Source organism: Pristiophorus japonicus, chromosome X (assembly GCF_044704955.1).
Source record: "Pristiophorus japonicus isolate sPriJap1 chromosome X, sPriJap1.hap1, whole genome shotgun sequence".
NCBI classification, from domain to species: Eukaryota; Metazoa; Chordata; class Chondrichthyes; family Pristiophoridae; genus Pristiophorus; species Pristiophorus japonicus.
Window position 1 is genome coordinate 36,610,334 of NC_092010.1, and position 15,628 is coordinate 36,625,961.

A 15,628-nucleotide genomic window follows, 5' to 3' on the forward strand; every position below is an offset into this window, starting at 1 on the left:
AGATGGAAAATGCACTGAGCTGGTGCCTGATTTGAATCCAGAGTAGAGAAAGTCAAACTTCAACAACAGCAATAAGTGCTTGCGTTTATACAGACTGATTCCCGGGATGAAAGGACTGACATTTGAGGAGAGACTGGATCGACTAGGCTTATATTCACTTGAATTTAGAAGAATGAGAGGGGATCTCATAGAAACATATAAGATTCTGATGGGAGTGGACAGGTTAGATGCAGGAAGAATGTTCCCGATGTTGGGCAAGTCCAGAACCAGGGGTCACAGTCTAAGGATAAGGGGTAAGCCATTTAGGACTGAGATGAGGAGAAACTTATTCACTGAGTTGTTAACCTGTGGAATTCTCTACCACAGAGAGTTGTTGAGGCCAGTTCGTTAGATATATTCAAGAGGGAGTTCGATGTGGCCCTGACTGCTGAAGAGATCAACGGATATGGAGAGAAAGCAGGAGTGTGGTACTGAGGTGAATGATCAGCCATGATCATATTGAAGGGTGGTGCAGGCTCAAAGGGCTGAATGGCCTGCTCCTGCACCTATTTTCTATGTTTGTTTCATGTTCTGAACTGTCTCGGTGCTTTACAAGGTGAGTGGTGGACACTGAGCAGGAAGTAGGAGAGGTGACTGAAGGCACAGTCAGGCGTCAGTTTTGAGGAGGATTTTGGAGCTGTGACTAGATTTAGCGGGGAGCAGAATTGGAAGTGCGGGGTTGAAGACTCTGCCGTGATTGAGGGATTTAAAGTTGAAGATTTTGAAGCTGATGGCTGGGGCCCGGAAACCACGGTGTTTGATGCGAAAGTGGGTGAATGGTGTGTGGGATAGGATGTGGTCTATGTTCGATGACTGCAGGTTTCTGAATGAGTTGCAGTTTGTGTCAGATGGAACAGAGGAGGCTGCTGGAAACATAATTTCCGTGGCGGCGGGGTGAGGGGGACATCGACAGATGTTTGAAGTGGAAGACGGCAGGTTGATAGACTGGGCTTTAGAGTTCCGCTCCAAGTCAGACAGGGCACCGGGTCACGTACCTACGGGAGCCGGAGAGGAGATGGAATCGGTGCCTGAAGTGTGGAGTTGCTGGTGGGAGCCCAACAGGATTGCTTTGATCTTGCCAGTGTTGAGCTGAAGAAAGTCTTCCCTCCTCAAACAACTGCTTGTAATCTGTCTGGAATTGTAAAAGGATTAATTCTGTACAAACGTTTCTTTTCATTGTCCCAGGGTATTTGAAGATAGCACGGTTATGTTTGTGGTGACTTCGCCAGATACACACTGAATTTAATCTTGCACATTTTGGAAATTTCCCTGTGACTGAATTGGTTAGTGATTTGTCTCCACTTATGGGTGTTGAGCTTTGAAGGTTTGATGCAGAGATCAGACTGAGAGAAATTGTTTCCACTTTGCAAAGCTGCCCTGTCTTGCAGCCTCTTGTATTGTTGTTGGTTTAAGAGGTTTAATGGCCATCGAGATTCTCTGATCTCTGCCCAGCCCCTGAACCTTCATTTCCCCTGACTTATGAACGTCACAATACTGCGGGAAGCTACTGACCTACTTTTGAATCAGTTTGAAGTTTAGTTGCCACTTATCAAGCTGGTCTTTGTAAGATGGTCGCAATTGTATTGAGACATTTTACTTCTCCCCTCCCCCTTTCAAACTACAAAGCAACAAGATTACAATTGGGGGTGGATTACATCTTCAAAGTGACTCAGTGGGTAGTACCCTCACCTCTGAGCCAGAAGGTTGTGGGTTCAAGTCCCACTCCAGAGACTTGAGCACGTCAAGCTAGACTGACACTCCGGGGCAGTGCTGAGGGAGCGCCGCACTGTCAGAGGGGCCATCCTTCGGATGAGACATTAAACGAGGCCCCGTCTGCTCTCCCAGGTGGATGTAAAAGATCCCATGGCACTATTTTGAAGAAGAGCAGGGAGTTCTCCCCAGTGTCCTGGCCAATATTTATCCCTCAATCAACATCACAAACGGATTATCTGGTCATTATCACATTGCTGTTTGTGGGAGCTTGCTGTGCGCAAAATGGCTGCCGCGTTTCCCACATTACAACAGTGACTACACTCCAAAAGTACTTCATTGGCTGTAAAGCCTGTCCGGCCGGTTGTAAAGAAACCAAGATTTGCCAACTACTCTCGTGTGCAGTACTCACTTTTTTCACTTCCTGCTACCCCCGATAAGATTTGCAGCATCAGTTTACAACCGATGGTTTGTCTTTCTCATATAACTCTACGTACAAGCTTTATACAACAATATATATTAAGGACACGTCCTACTTTTCTAGTAATTCAAAGCTGGACTGAAATAGAATTGCGAGTTAATGCTGGGCTGTCTTCTCTAGAGTTCCAAGTGTACTGAGCGAGCGTGACATTGAAGGGTTGGAGAAGCTGGTCTTTTTCCATTTTGTGATGGTTTTCTAAGATGGCCTTGATTTCATCTCTCTTTCCAGGGGCGCTATTACGCTGCACTAATCAGCTGCTTTGCTGTTTTTCTTTGCAGGCTGCTAAATTAGCCAATTATGCCAAGTATCAAAGACTTTGCGACTCATTATTTGTGCTGTTTGGTTTTGTCTTCGTTGGCAGCAGGCTTGGCCTTTACCCGCTCTGGTGAGTAAAAGCAGCATGTGACGGCTTAGAGCATTGGGTTTCAAACTGGGGCCCCCATGGGTGGGGGTGGGGGAGGGGTGTCAGGTCTGCGCGATCTTCTAAATTTGACTTGCAAGCATGTTAGACCTGATGCTGTATAGTAATTTCTAATAATTGCAGTATTGTTTTCCTTCCTGGGTAGCTGACAAAGTCTGGAAAAACTACTGGCTTAGTGAGAATTCCATATTTATCTTTCTAGTTTTTAAAAAAAATCTACAATGCTAATTAATATGTCCTTGCTGTACAGTACAAATGCACGCAAGGCCCATACTAGAGAGAAGGTCACTCTGACCAGTAGCCTTTATTAGCCAGCACTGAAGTGATGAAGGTGGGTGGAGCTTCCCCTTTTATACCTGAAAGTCCAGGTTAGGAGTGTCTCCCACAAGTTCACCACCAAGTGGTCAGTGTTCTCACAATGTACAACTTAGGTCAGTTTATACATGGGTTACAATGACAGTTGAATACATGACACTAATAATGTAATTTTACAGTAAAATGTGCTTGGAAACCATGTGCACATCTTGTGAATTCTTACAGTGAAAGATGTTTGGACATGTGGGAGACAGCTGTGTTCCTCTTCACATCCCTTGTATGTGATAATATTGAGATATGCCCGTTGGGGAAATTGTGCTCGGGTCTCCCTCTCAACATGACACTGATCCCCCTTTAGAACTCTCCAATTCTCCGCAAAATGAAGGCAGCAACGAAGCGGAGGAAAGCAAGAGAATCGTCCTAATTCCTCTAGCAATTCTGAGGCAGTCTCTTCTCCTCTCCCGCAAAAAAAAAGGTCCCATACTACAGGCGGAACCCTCGGGACCTGGCCGGTTCTGGACAAGGGATTTTTCCGGACGAGGGGTGGTCACATTAAATTGGATGGTACAGGTACTGAACAAGTGGATATCAGGGCTGCTTGGCTTGGAGCTGGGAGAGAGATCATGGGGAGGGGTGGGGCGGTGGATCGCGGGGTCAGGCCAGCAATTGCGGGAGTCGGCAGCGAGCAAGGACTTCAGTTTGTTCATGGAGTTCTGCGCTTGCGCCACCTGGTGGCCGGGAATGGTTCTGGGCGAGGGGTGGTTCCGGATAAGGGAATTCTGGATGGATAAGGGAGGTTTAACCTGTATCAGCATCAGTGACCCCCTGCCCTCCATTCCACGAGTTCTGGCTCTGATTGACAGGAGCCCTGAGGGGAAGAGTAGAGATCGGTTCGATGGAAGGAACATTTGGTGTGCAACCCTCTCTGCCACATTCACCACTCTGCCACCCACCCTGGCAATGCCCAACACCCAGGTGGTAACAAAAATGAAAAGCGACCCGGTAGTTTATGTCATTACAGAACTGATCGCTACTATTCCATCAGGACTTCTGTCAATCACAACCATAACACTCAAAACATCATCCAGGATGATGTGGAATATGGCACCATGCCCGCCCTCGCCAATTTCAACACTAACTTGTTCTCTCAGCAGACGGATTTTTGACCCCTTGATTCATAATTCTTTGCTTGGTTAAAGCTGCTTAATGTTTCAGCACCAACAGTTCAGATATTCAAATCCTCACCCTAGGGGTCTATTTTAGATGCCTGGAGGTCGATTTTTGTTTTTACCACCCAGGTGTTGAGCATCTGGGCAGTGTGCAGAAAGGAGAATCTGGTGGCGAGGACTGCAAGTCCGTGTTGAAATTGGAGCGAGTGGGTTTGGCATCAAGATATTCCACATCATGGGTTGTCCTGCGAGGAGAGATTGAGTAGATTGGGCCTATATTCTCTCGAGTTTAGGCGAATAAGAGGTGATCTCATTGAAATGTATTAAATTCTTAAAGGGCTTGACAGAGTAGATGCTGAGGAGTCTAGAACAACTTTTTTCGTATGGTGGTAGCAAAGCAAATCAAATGTCAATATCGTTAAGTTGGAGGCCAAAGCTCTGGTGTAACAGCGTGGATATCTTGTAGGCTGCCTGCGAATTCCCTCTGAGGGCAGTGGCTCAGTGTTGTGCTCCAGGGTCTGATTAGGAGCTCCAGTCACATGATGGGGAGGCTTTAATCTCCCACCTATGGAGAAGGTGGCAGCATCTACCATGACCGGTTCTGAGTCTGGAACTAGGGGACACAGGCTTAGGATAAGGGGATGGCCATTTAGGACTGGGGTGAGGAGAAATTTCTTCACTCCAAGGGTTGTGAATCTTTGGAATTCTCTACCCGAGTGAGCTGTGGATGCTCAGTCGTTGAGTATATTCAAGGCTGAGAGTGATGCATTTAATTTCACTCAGGAAATCGAGGGATATAGGGTTAGGGCAGGAAAGTGGAGTTGAGGTCGAGGATCAGACATGATATTCAATGGCAGAGTCTTGTGTCTGGCATGCGAACGATGTGGCCCGCCCAGTGGAGCTGTTCAAGTGTGGTCAGTGCTTCAATGCTGGGGATGTTGGCCTGGATGAGGACGCTAACATTGGTGCGCCTGTCCTCCCAGGGGATTTGTAGGATAAAGTGCAACATCCCCACCGACACCTGGGAGTCCCTGGCCAAAGACCAGTCCGCCCTAAGTGGAGGAAGTGCATCCGGGAGGGCGCTGAGCACCTCGAGTCTCGTCGCCGAGAGCATGCAGAAATCAAGCGCAGGCAGCAGAAAGAGCGTGTGGCAAACCAGTCCCACCCACCCCTTCCTTCAACCACTATCTGTCCCACCTGTGACAGAGTCTGTGGCTCTCGTATTGGACTGTTCAGCCACCTAAGGACTCACTAAGAGTGGAAGCAAGTCTTCCTCGATTCCGACGGACTGCCTATGATGATAAATAGCGGAGCGGGCTCGAAGGGCCGTATGGCCTATTCCTGCTCCTATTTCTTATGTTCTCATTCTGGATTATGTTTTTGAGTGTCGTAGCGCTGTGGGAGTGTGAGAAGAGCATAGCGATCACAACCCCACTGATAATGAGATCAGCCATTTTGTAGATTGACATTAAGTTTATTTTCACTTGCTAAGCGGAGAGGCACTGCAGCGAGACACTGAGCCTTCCCTGGAATATATTCCATTCAATTTTAAGCCCCGACTCTGGTCGCCTTGCTAAATGCTTCAGTTGTCTGTTGGACCATCAGAGCGGCAGCCAGGTCTGCAGAGTTACTGCGGAGCAAAGCATAACGTGAGCTGCTTCACAGAACCTAAAGAATTAAGAGGTTTAAAAAAAAATCAACACCGGGCAATTAAAATGGAGACTTCTCTAATTTGAAGTCTGCTTTACTGCTGTGTATTTCACAGATTTATTTAGCAGGTTAAATGTACATGTTTTCTATCTCTGGCCTCAGGATTTTGAGGGTGCTGTCTTCAGCTTGTTAACGGCAGGTAATTGAGGTGCCGCCAGTCTCCCTTTGCTCCTGCCTTGATTTCAAAATTCTCATCCTTGTTTTCAAATCCCTCCATGATGATGATGATGGACCTGAGGTTGAACCAGAGTGTTCATAATCTCGGCGTAATATTTAACCCTAAGCTGAGCTTCCGACCCATATCCTCTCCCATCATCTACTTCCACCTCTGTAATATCGCCCGTCGCCACCCCTGCCTCAGCTCATCTGCTGAAACCCTCATCCATGCAAGGGGGATAGAGTATAAAAGCAGAGAAGTCCTGCTACAACTGTACAGGGTATTGGTGAGGCCACACCTGGAGCACTGCGTACAGTTTTGGTCTCCGTATTTAAGGAAGGATATACTTGCATTGGAGGCAGTTCAGAGAAGGTTCACTAGGTTGATTCCGGAGATGAGGGGGTTGACTTATGAAGAAAGGTTGAGCAGGTTGGGCTTATACTCATTGGAGTTTAGAAGAATGAGAGGTGATCTTATTGAAACATAAGATACTGAGGGAGCTCGACAAGTTGGATGCAGAGAGGATGTTTCCCCTCATGGGGGAATCTAGAACTAGGGGACATAGTTTCAGAATAAGGGGTCGCCCATTTAGAACTGAGATGAGGAGGAATTTCTTCTGAGGGTCATAAATCTGTGGAATTCTCTGCCCCACAGAGCTGTGGAGGCTGGGTCATTGAATATATTTAAAGCGGAGATAGAAAGATTTTTCAGCAATAAAGGAATAAAGGGTTATGGGGAGTGGGCAGGGAAGTGGAGCTGAGTCCATGATCAGATCAGCCATGAATGATATTAAATGGCGGAGCAGGCTCGAGGGCCAAATGGCCTACTCCTGCTCCTATTTCTTGTGTTCTTATGCCTTTGTTTCCGTCAGACTCGACTATTCCAAAGCTCTCCTGGCCGGCCTACCAGCTTCTACCCTGTGCAAACTTGAGGTCATCAAAACCTCGGCTGCCCCGTGTCCTAGCTCATGCCAAGTCCCGTTCTCCCATCACTTCTGCGATCGCTGACCTACATTGGCTCCCGGTCCAGCAATGCCTCAAATCCATGTATTCAAACCCCACTATGGCCTCGCCCCTCCCTATCTCTGTAACCTCCTCCAGCCCCTACACCCCTCCCTATCTCTGTAACCCCCTCCAGCCCCTACACCCCTCCCTATCTCTGTAACCTCCTCCAGCCTCTACACCCCTCCCTATCTCTCTAACCCCCTACACCCGTCCCAATCTCTGTACCTCCTCCAGCCCTACAATCCTTCGAGATCTCTGCGCTCCTCCAACTCCTGACATCTTGTGCATCCCTAAATTGAACATGGTCTCTGTAAAGAGCAAGTTTAATCGTCCTGATGGGCTTGTTCCTTTTCTCGTGCTGAATAATATAGAGATCATGTGACTAAGCATTAACGATGTAATTTAGAAAAGAAAACATCAAATCCAGCCGCCCTGATGTGCTGTTTTGGTTTTACTTTTCCTGAAACCCTGTTGTGTTCTGTTTATGCAATGTAACTATTGTGCTGTGAGACGAGGAGTAGTTTCTCCCTCTGAAGTGCAGCACTTACTTTTCCGCAGTTGAAGGTAGCGTTAGTGGGGCTGTTGTTTTTGCTGTCCAGGCCCCTCTCCCAGCAGTGATTCATTCAAATTATAACCTTGTTTAAATATCTATCGTATATAGCGTGAGTGAAAATTCAAAAAAATTGTGCAAGATATATTTTTATAATCTGTAAATAAACCACATGCCTGTATTTACGGCAAATTGCTGCAGTAGTCTTCAACGGTTGAAAGTTGCAGTTGATCTGCTTCAGGGCAGCCTCCTCCCAAGATCGATAGATTTTTGGACTCTAGGCAAATCCAGGGTTATGGGGAGCGGGCAGGGAAGTGGAGCTGAATCCATGATTGGATCAGCCATGATCGTATTAAATGATGGAGCAGGCTTGGGGGGCTGAATGGCCGGTTCTTACTCCTATTTCTTATGTTTCCAGCGTCTCTTTTAAAAAAAATAAATAACCTTATTGGTGCTGTGCAGCATCCTTGTACCAATCTCTGCCTGTACCTGCCGTGCTTGAGTAACTGGAGCCTTGAAAACAGCATTGCTGATCAGTGTAGTTGCACAATTTATATCTTTTCATGGTAAATAATATCATAGTCAATCTGGACTAAAACCCCACGTGACTCTTATTTAAAAAAAAATGTATTTACAATGAAGTATCCATCCAGTAGTTTCTCATTTATATAAAAACCATTGTGTGGCAGTCATACCACTTGAAGCTTTCAATTACATGTAGGTGCAATGGGGAGGGAGGGGGTCTAAGGAGACTGAGCACACTGCAAGCCGTAAGAGGCAACACCTGGAGTTTACAAAATCCATTCTCCGAAGTATTATGTGTACATTTACACAAGAACATAAGAAATAGGAGTAGGCCATACAGCCCCTCGAGCCGGCTCCGCCATTTAATACGATCGTAGCTGATCTTCTCCCTCAACTCCACTTTCCCGCCCGATCTCCATATCCCTCGATTCCCTCAGTGTCCAAAAATCTATCGATCTCCGTCTTGAATAAACGCAACGACTGAGCATCCGCAGCCCTCTGGGACAGAGAATTCTAAAGTTTCTCCAGTCAGTAATATTTACCTGACTTTGTGGTCAGCAATGTTGCCTGTAAATTTATTTTGGTCTGCACAGACCCATTCAAAATTCTGCATGTGCATGTTTTTTTTTTTCAATCTCAGCACAGCTTAAAGAAAACATTGCTGGTCAGTTCTCAAACTTTCTCTCTTTTTGTATAGCATCTAAGTTGTGAAGTCTTCGTCTTCCTGTCATAATGATTTCAGTCTTTCGGTTATGCTAATGCTTGGTATTAGGTGGCCTTTTCCTACAACCAGCAGCAAAACTCCCACCTCAGCAGCTGTCTGAAGTGTCGCCAAAATAAAGCAAATGTTACCTTAAAGAACGAGTGTGCGGTGTGTTACGGGGTAGTAATGATTAACCGTGTAACCTCCTTTTTTGTGACTGGATATACTGCCTTGTAACAAGCTGCTAGTTCTCCTTATTCTCTGTTTAATTCAGGTGCAGTATGTGTGTCTAGGTGAATTCCGGGCGCCCCAGCACCTCACCCAAGTGGCCATTCCAAGGTTGAATAGCCTGGAAATACTCACCAGTCAAGTATGGGCCGAGCAAGTGAGTGTTGGCAGACTTTTTCAATCGTGGAAGGCATCACAGTGGAGCCTGATGCTGGTCTCTCCATCGTTCACTCATCATCATCATAGGCGGTCCCTCGAAATGAGGATGACTTGCTTCCACGCCAAAAAAGGATGAGTTCACAGGTGTTTCAATGAAGGACCCGAACTACATCCTGAAGGGTGGAAGATGCCTGTGCGTGGATTTTTTTAACGTGTGGTGACCGTTGCACACCAAGCCACCACACGGGCTTGACAGAGCTCGGTCTTGGTCCAGTGGCACGGGTTAACTAGGACGACTGGAGACCCGCTCTGCTGCACGGGCCTAGTGCGCGCACACATCGCAGTGTGGGCTGGCCCGTGCTGCCCCTGGCCCCGAGCTCACACCTATCCTGGGCCCCGATCACATCCCTCCACAGTCTTTCGCCGCTCCTGCTGTATTGTTCACGCACGTGCATCGTCATCATCATCATAGGCAGTCCTTCAGAACCAAGGAAGACTTGCTTCCACTCCTGAAGTGAGTTATTTGATGGCTGAACAGTCCAATACAGGAATCACAGTCCCTGCCACAGGTGGGACAGATAGTCGTTGAGGGAAGGGGAGGGTGGGACAGGTTTGCCGCACGCTCTTTCCGCTGCCTGCGTTTGATTTCTACATGCTCTCGGCGACGAGACTCTGTGCTCAGCGCCCTCCCAGATGCACTTCCTCCACTTATGGCGGTCTTTGGCCAGGGACTCCCAGGTGTCGGTGGGGATGTTGCACTTTATCAGGGAGGCTTTGACTAGGTCACTGAATAGCCATCAGGATCGGCAACCCTGGCTAATTTTCCTCCCAGCACTAAGAGATTAGAAGCCAATTGTAGCCCCCTAACTGTTACCCTGGCAGCAATCTGCAGACCGGGAATGGAACCTGTGACCTTTGATCTGTGTGGCTTCATGCCAGAATGGGCAGGAACCCTGACTGTAACACAGTACGGAACAGCAATTGAACCCGGACCTTCTGGTATGTAAGAATGGAATAGTTCATCTGTGAATGCTCTGGCTTCCAACAAAAACAGATTATCTGGTCATTATCACATTACTGTTTGTGGGAGCTTGCTGTGCACAAATTGGCTGCCGCGTTTCCCACATTACAACAGTGACTACACTCCAAAAGTACTTAATTGGCTGTAAAGCGCTTTGAGACATCCAGTGGTTGTGAAAGGCGCTATATAAATCCAAGTCTTTCTATGATTCTTCCTCAATCAGGACCCCCATCCATGGCCAGTACTAATGAAATGAGATTGCAACAACATGCAGTTTATCAGCTCATCTTGCATTTTCTAACGCTTGTTTGTGCACTCTGGAAGCAAGTGGACTTCAAAGATGTACAAAGTATTGTTAGTATCTAGACGATCTCCCATGCCATTGCAGCTGGGGGGGGGGGGGGTCCAAGACCAAGTGAAGCAGGTTAGAGGGTGGAGGAGTAATTGGACCAGGGCAAGCAGATGGGATTCACTCTCCATTTTAAAGTTGTGCTTTCTATTATTTTTATATTGGCATTATAAATGTCCACATTTACAATGGAAACTGCCGATGAAAACGAGTCATGGTGCAATAACACCCTCCCACCAGTGGTGGTGATGCAGTGCCTCCACTGGAAGGAAGATGTCATTACAGCACGACACCTTTACATAGGTATTAGGCAGTTTCTATTATTGATTCCCATTTCTGCATTTATAATGGTAAAGTTCACATGAAGTGCAGACATAAGATTTTTACAATAGATATAGATTGTGCTGCAAGAAGCAACATCTTGTCTAGCTGCATCTGTACCATTAGCTCCAATTGTTTGACTTTTCGCCAAACTTGCTAAGTAGCTTATTGTCCTCAAATTGGACTGCTCTTTAAAAATGGTTAAACCACCCCCAAGTCTATCACCACAATAATTGGGTGATTTTAATGCTGTCATAGACATCTATTTGATGGTAATTAGGCCCACTGGTGATTGAATAAATCAAATTCTATTTTTATTGCATGGAATTGCAGGATTTTTCTTGGCGTTTTGGGGGATTGCATTCCACGATTCTATCCATTTTTCTATGAAAACTGCAAACGAGTAGCAGCGAAGGAATAGAATTCTGCCTGCCGCCATTTGTTGCTGCAAGGGACAGGATCGACCTTGGCTGTGATGTTTTCGATGTTAGCAGGCTATTGGACTAGTCATCTCGCCTCGTGCAGAGAATGGCTATTTGGCTGAGATACCGTCAAGTACCTGCCGCCCATTTAACTGTACAGCAGCAAGGAGCCAATGCCTTCTGGAAAGAGGCAGCAAAATTGGTCGAAAAGGGAGGAACTCTGTGTCAGCTGTGGCTCAGTGGGCAGCACACGAGTCAGAAGGTTGTGGATTCAAGTCCCACTCCAGGGACTTGAGCACATAAACCTCGTCCGACACTCCACTGCAGTGCTGAGGGAGCACTGCACTGTTAGAAGTGCTGTCTTTCGGATGAGACGTTAAACCGAAGCCCCATCTGCTCTCTCGGGTGGACGTACAAGATCCCATAGCACTATTTCGAAGAAGAGCAGGGGAGTTATCCCCAGTGTCCAGGCCAATATTTATCTCTTAATCAACATAACAAAAACAGATTACCTGGTCATTATCACATTGCTGTTTGTGGGAGCTTGCTGTGCGCAAATTGGCTGCCGCATTTTCCACATTACAACAGTGACTGCACTTAAAAATACTACTTTGGCTGTAAAGCACACTTGAGACGTTCGGTGGTCGTGAACGGCGCTATATAAATGCAAGTCTTCTAGAAAGGGGGAGGCAGGGAAATCTTGTTTATAATAAGGCATTCTAATCACTGGAGGAGATCCTATACCGAACATGGTGTGTATTGATAGTGATACAATTGTCAAAATCCTGGAACTCTCTCGCTACCAGCACTGGGAGTAACTTCACCACATGGACTGCGACAGTTCAGGAAGAAGGCCCACCACCACCTTCTGGGAGGCAACTAGTGACGGGCAATAAATGCCGGCCTTGCTAATGATGCCCACATCCCGAGAATGAATTTTTTTAAACTATCAATGTCCACCATATATTTGTTGCTGTTTCCTGTTTTATCGTTTGTGGCCATAAGTGGCACGAACCCTCTCTGTCATGGTAATTGTCCGTGCACTCTGCTGTCATCACGTCAGTGCATGCCTGGCAAACGGTGTGGGTTGTGGAAGACATTCTGAGGCTGTCGATGTAGGAAATGGCCTGTGTTGTGCTGGGTGCTGTCTTGTCTGCCTCCAAATTGCTCGAACGATGATGTGGGGATTGTCATACTTGGAGTACCGTGAGGAGAGGTCTCCAACATGGACTGCTGCCTTGGGTTGGTTAAGAAGGACAAGCCGAGTGATGTAGACATCCTTGCGCCTTTAATCGGTGCCACTTTGACTAGCTTTTCGAGTTGTCCTTGAAATGTAACCCAGGCTGGAAACATTGGCATGATTTTCCTTTTGCCCTGGTAGAAATTGGGCACTTGCCGTCTTGAGTAAAGCCACAGTCCGAATGTTGCTAGGGTTTAACCTGGGGCTTGTAGTCATTAGCCAGGCGCAGTGAAACATTTTCACCATTAGACTGTAAGTGGTTACATGCTTATTGCCGCAACCTGTGCACCCAATGAAAGCACAACGTGACCATTAAACGGCAGTATAGATTGACCAAAGATTTTAAAGAGGAACTAGTGAGAATTAACTTGGATGTTTCCGTTAAAATTGTTCGTGTTTGATTCTGAGCTTCATTCAGAATTTGAGGCTGGAAACTGGCATGTGTCCATCTATCTACCCACAAGCAGGAAAGTCTTGGATTGCGTAGTTTAATAGTTCATTGGTGTGGGTGTCAAAACACTGTACCCACAGGCATTGTTGCGTATCTATAAAAATAACTGACCTGCTTGTGTATATTCACGCTAACAATCCGGAGGGATGCAAGGAAGGAAATGGCCAAGTAAATGTCATCCAAACAATGGCTCACTTATTCCCTATGGAAGGGATGGAGGGAGAATGTGCAGCATGAATTTCTGATTCTTCATTCAGCGGTGTAAGTTTCAAGTCGTGTGTTTTTCTGAGATGTGCCGTTGGATGTTGCATGGAGTGCAGTAGGATGGGGATGGGAGGCGTGAGGCTTTAAGGGTTGCTGGTACGGTTAACTTGGCTTCGTAGCAACTCCTCACTTTCATCACAGTGCAACCTACTCTTACAGAAGCTGTGTAACAGTTGGGTCGAAAGTGATTTCCATCACAGCAAATGGAATGGAATAGAAACATAGAAACATAGAAAATAGGTGCAGGAGTAGGCCATTCGGTTCGGCCTTTTGAGCCTGCACCACCATTCAATAATATGATCATGGCTGATCATGCAACTTCAATACCCCATTCCTGCTTTCTCTCCAAACCCCTTGGATCCCTTTAGCCGTAAGGGCCACATCTAACTCCCTTTTGAATATATCCAACGAACTGGCCTCAACAACTTTCTGTGGTAGAGAATTCCACAAGTTCACCACTCTCTGGGTGAAGAAGTTTCTCCTCATCTCGGTCCTATATGGCTTACCCCTTACCCTTAGACTGTGACCCCTGGTTCTGGACTTCCCCAACATCGGGAACATCCTTCCTGCATCTAACCTGTCCAGTCCCGTCAGAATCTTATGTTTCCTAGTATCCCAGAATCCTGTAAATCCTAAATGCTCTATTGAACACCGCGTAGTGGCATGTTGTTTGAGGGAGAGGGAAGGTGTGGGTTCAAATCTCCACTCGCCGCGCGGCCAGCTCCTTAACTCCGACTGCTCATCTGAGGGAACAAAGTGTGGTGCTTCCTCACAAGGAATAAGGCAGGTGAATCATCCGAGGCCCTTCCAGCACCACCCTCCTAATCGGTAGCCACACGGCAACTTTAGCAGAAGCCTGATGGCAGATTGCACTGTTGAGTAATGGAGAAAATAACATTCTCTTTAAGCTTTTTGGATTTTGTTTTTTAAAACATTTTTCATTATTAATTTTGTGTTTTATGTTCATCTTGTTCCATTCGCTGTTTTGAATGGTTTTACGAAATTGTACCACATAAGGTAGAGGTGCGTAGATTACACTGGAAACCATTTTGTGGACGTCAGCACTATGTAAATGACCATTTCACAGCTTGTTCCTGCGTATTGAACCCATGGGGCAAAAGTCAAAACTAACCTTTTCTTCGGCACATAGATCAATGCTCTATGTATGTCTCCTATAGACAAACTATTGACTGCTAAGAACACAAGAAATAGGAGCAGGAGTAGGCCACCTGGCCCCTCGAGCCTGCTCCGCCATTCAATAAGATCACAGCTGATCTGATCATGGACTCAGCTCCACTTCCCTGTCCGCTCCCCATAACCCTTTACTCCCTTATCGCTCAACAATCTGTCTCTCTCCACCTTAAATATATTCAATGACCCAGCCTCCACAGCTCTCTGGGGCAGAGAATTCCACAGATTTACAACCCTCAGAGAAGTAATTCCTCCTCCTATGACAGCCTAACAGAATGGCACACCGTCTAGTTTATTAGTACAGTCATCATAGGCAGTCCCTCGAAACGAGGATGACTTGCTTCCACGCCAAATCAATGAAGCCACCTAATATTCCAGATCCTGAACTACATCCTAAAGGGTGAAAGATGCCTGTGCGTGGATTTTTTTTAACGTGGGGTGGCCGTTGCACACCAGCCACCACACGGGCTTGACCGAGCTCGGTCTTGGTCCAGTGGCAAGGATTAACCAAGATGACTGGAGACCTGCTCTGATGCATGGACTTAGTGCGCACACATATCGCAGTGTGGGCTGGCCCGTGCTGCCCCTGGGCCCTCGACTCTTCTGGGCCCCGAACTCACACCTCTCCTGGGCCCCGATCACATCCCTCTACAGTCTCTCGCCGCTCCTTTACCCCGATCTCTCTGCTCCTGCTCCAATCACCGACCTGGACCTTGATGATGTCCCTTTTCACTGCCGTTGCTCTCCTGCCCCAGCACGTGCTGCTCCCTGGAGGGGTATGCTGCCTCGCTGCTCCTTCCGCTCCCCGGCCTGCTCCGATGGTGCTCGCAGGCCGGGGGCCACTCAGCTCTTTTTAGCTGTTTACTGACTGGTGACTCCTGGATCCCATTACAAGCCAAGGATTTCCATTTTGACCGAAAGAAAGCCTGTTCATTGTGTTGGACTGCTTTTTTGCTCTTTTTTTTGTTTTGCTGCTTTAACCATCAGATTACCGTCAGTTATAGTAATGGCAGGACCAGGTCTTTATTTAAACTTCATACTAGACAAAAACCAGTGTGAAAGTTATTGAGACATACACTTCACAAAACCAGTGCCTGCTCCCTTTTTTTTTTATTCATATAAAATTTTCACAATACATTGGAACATAGCTCAGTACCTTGCGGTCAGCAATTCCATACAATTTGTTTGGATGCTGACA

General features: G+C 46.8%; 1 protein-coding gene across 1 annotated transcript in view; it reads left to right on the plus strand.

Annotated features, from left to right (window-relative positions):
• The window catches only part of LOC139240988 (ceramide synthase 6-like), a 108,725-nt gene that overhangs the window by 72,869 nt on the left and 20,228 nt on the right, over nucleotides 1-15,628 (plus strand). Inside the window, exon 8 of the mRNA XM_070869640.1 lies at nucleotides 2,509-2,615. Within this exon, the coding sequence (XP_070725741.1) occupies nucleotides 2,509-2,615 (107 nt within the window). The remainder of the gene's footprint in view (nucleotides 1-2,508; nucleotides 2,616-15,628) is intronic.